The sequence below is a fragment of the Adiantum capillus-veneris genome, chromosome 2 (genome assembly GCF_014529385.1).
Source record: "Adiantum capillus-veneris isolate H3 chromosome 2, ASM1452938v2, whole genome shotgun sequence".
Classification (NCBI taxonomy): domain Eukaryota; kingdom Viridiplantae; phylum Streptophyta; class Polypodiopsida; order Polypodiales; family Pteridaceae; genus Adiantum; species Adiantum capillus-veneris.
This window is the reverse complement of record NC_140932.1, coordinates 179,178,955-179,181,983: the sequence shown is the minus strand read 5'-3', so window position 1 is coordinate 179,181,983 and position 3,029 is coordinate 179,178,955. Positions and strand designations below refer to the sequence as shown.

General features: G+C 37.7%; 1 protein-coding gene across 1 annotated transcript; it reads right to left on the bottom strand.

The window, feature by feature from the left end:
* Window positions 1-239: 239 nt before the first annotated feature.
* LOC147464150 (uncharacterized) lies at window positions 240-821 on the bottom strand. Its single transcript, XM_086482604.1, has 3 exons — window positions 599-821; window positions 450-522; window positions 240-336 (listed from the first exon to the last, which is right to left on the bottom strand). Exons 1-3 carry the CDS (start codon window positions 819-821, stop codon window positions 240-242), a joined length of 393 nt encoding a protein of 130 aa, XP_086338730.1.
* Window positions 822-3,029: the final 2,208 nt, after the last annotated feature.

Sequence of the window (3,029 nt, the reverse complement as noted above, 5' to 3'; positions counted from 1 at the left end):
TTGCATCTGCAATAAAATCTCCAATATGCTCGGCCATGCACATGGTGACTAAAAACCCCTCATCGGCCAAAAACTCACGAGCAACATCCATGCACCCTGTCACTAGACCCCTGGAAAATGTGTTCCACTTCGGAACACTCATGCCCTCTACAAAAGTGAATGATGACATGTAAACATACAACCATAGTTAGTTGTAGGTACTAGTCCAAAGAAAAGTTACTTACCCAATGGGATTGGTCCTAGACCATCCAAAAGCAAACTTGTAGGAAAATTTGCAAATGTAAGCCTAGCAACCTCATGGCATGGCACACCATCTTTGCTATATAGATTTGTATTCTGTGTCGCAAAATTTTTGTTGATGCTATAAGAAAACCAAACATGAATTATGTTCAAAATCATAGAACCATGCAAGAAGAAAATGCAAATAAGTAAGCACTATGAAAATCTACCTATCAAGGGCAAACTTATCAATTTGTGATATATCCACAAGCAAAACATCTACAATAGTTTGATAATGGAATCCTGCAAGCATTATCCAAATTAGCTTTGAATTAGGAAATATGGAAGACAGATATGCTAACAATTTTCTTAAACTTACCAACAGATCGTGTGATCGGCCTTCTCTCCCAAGCCTCTCGCCCAAGTGAAGACTCTGCAAGAAACAAAGTAGTGTGCACCAATGAGGATGTAGTGGGCACATTAGAAGAGGGCGCCATATGGGGTATAGTGGTTCCCAAAGAGGACATGCCGGGCTCTGAAGATGGCACAATGGGAGGCATTGAAGAAGGAGTGGATTTCCTTGATGTACTTGGAGGCTCCATTTTCCCTTTACCCTTCTTGAGTACATTGCTTGCTAGTGGAGTACCTTGAGAGCCACTCTCAATGGTATTTTGAGTAACTCCTTGAGAAACGGGAGGGAAAGACTCTTCTTGTGTCTTCTGTAAGTACTCATCACTCTCATTTTGAAACCCTTCACTCAACAACCATATAGCACAACATCACATAAATTAGTACTAAAGTAAGACATATACATTCTCAAAATAAAAGAGCCACTAGTGTTAAGATACTTACTCTTACGTAATTCAAACTCTTGCTTTGGAATAACTGCTAGTGGATAATCCAACCACCAAGGACAAACCTTGGCTTCCCATGTTGTTAGATTCCTTTCAATCAAAGAGGGAGAGAACATTGTATTCTAATCACGTACATCAATCCACTCTCTAGTGAATAATGGGGCTTCATTCAATTTCTGCGCCTCAACGAATTGCATAACCCATCTACACAATTTTTAGAGCATCATCCACTTTGAAAAGCATATAAACGCAATGGTATAACAAATGTCATGTATCAAAAAAAAAAAATGTCAGAGTCTCCTTTGTATGGAGAATACTTTTTCAAAATAAACCATAAACCCTATCTTGGGCTCCCACAAGGGATTTAAGTGTTTTCAACATAGACATTATACACACGCGTATTGTCAAAAGAACCATCCACCCCATATCGGGCTTCCATAGGGAATTTAAGGATTTTTTTGTAAACACATTTCATCATTCTTAAAATGACCCACTGTCACCAAACCATGGCAAAAAAATGAAATGCTCTTTTTTTACAAAGAGTGCAAGTGGAAGATGCAAACCTGTAAATCACTCTCTTAGCCGACAACACAAGCTCCGGCATCTTGTCACTAGAGTCGGAAGACTTCACCGCATCCATTAGATAAAATAAAGGCCTACATACATAGTAACAATTAAAAAGAACACTCAACTTTATCTTGTGTAAATTAAAACATGTCTATATTCTCTTAAAAACAATGGTCAAACGTCTATCTGCAAAATATGATTCTTCATGCTCATCTTGTAGAATAGGTCAAAAGAATTATGAAGTTGTGGACCTTCTACTTGCATCCTTTCAATCATAAGTGTAGCCTCCCCATGCAAGTGAGCCCAATAAGTCTCCTTTTTCATGTAACTTCTAAAAAGCTTGTAATCACCAAAATGAAGATATTATGGATCCTTAGACTTAGTGAGGCTCATGAGGTGCAAAATTATCTTCTTTCTACAAGCAATAAGAACAACATATCACTTAATCATATAGAAAAACAAAATGGAATGAATACAATTAAAAATGAGAAACTAATAGCTTCAATACCTCTCAGGAGTGATTTTAGAGCTTGTCAAACAATAGAGCTTATCTCTAGTGATCTTTAGCATTCCAGGTTCATCCCATTTAATGCTAAAAAGCAACTTGAAGAACTCATCACCATTAAGAGGATTGGCGATTGACAAGTACTTGTAGCCCCTATCTTTCAACCGTTCCTCTTCTACCTTTGTGGCCTTGTCCAGTCTCTTCTTCTTCTCAACGTCATTTAGTCCAAGTGCATCTAGCTTTGCTCTTTCTTTGGACGTAAATGCAGTGAACTCATCCTAATACAAAACACTGTATTGAAACCATAATAAAATTTTACATTAAATATCCGACATGTAGAGTAGGTATCACCTTCCACACAAGTTGAGATATCAATCCACATGGAGTGTTGTACCATGGTGCAGCACCCTGGTAATACCTTGCCTCCACAATCATCTCCACCCTAGCCCATTCTCTCATATCAGGTGTGAATTTTTGAAGGATTGAATCTTTATTTGCCATGCCAAATCTTTGAAACATATATAAAATTCATAAGTGATGTTTGGCATGACATGTGCCCTAGAAATGCTGCAGAAAAATTGAAAACAAAGAGTTGAACACAAGCATTGCTTGCAAAAAAATGAAAGTCAACATGCAATTGACAAACTTACGCATTGGAAGTGTCAAGTGCAAGAAGCAACTCTGCTTCTTTTGCTCTGGACAACTCAAGGAATTGGCAATGAACACTAACATGGTATTGACCATTGTCCGAGTACTCTATCACACACAAAAAAATCATCATTTGTAAAAACAAAGCTTTACAACAAAAGAGTGAAAAAGGTGAAAGATCTTACTATCTTTGATTCTCTTCCACCATGTTTTTAGCCTATGGTTGCCATCCCATA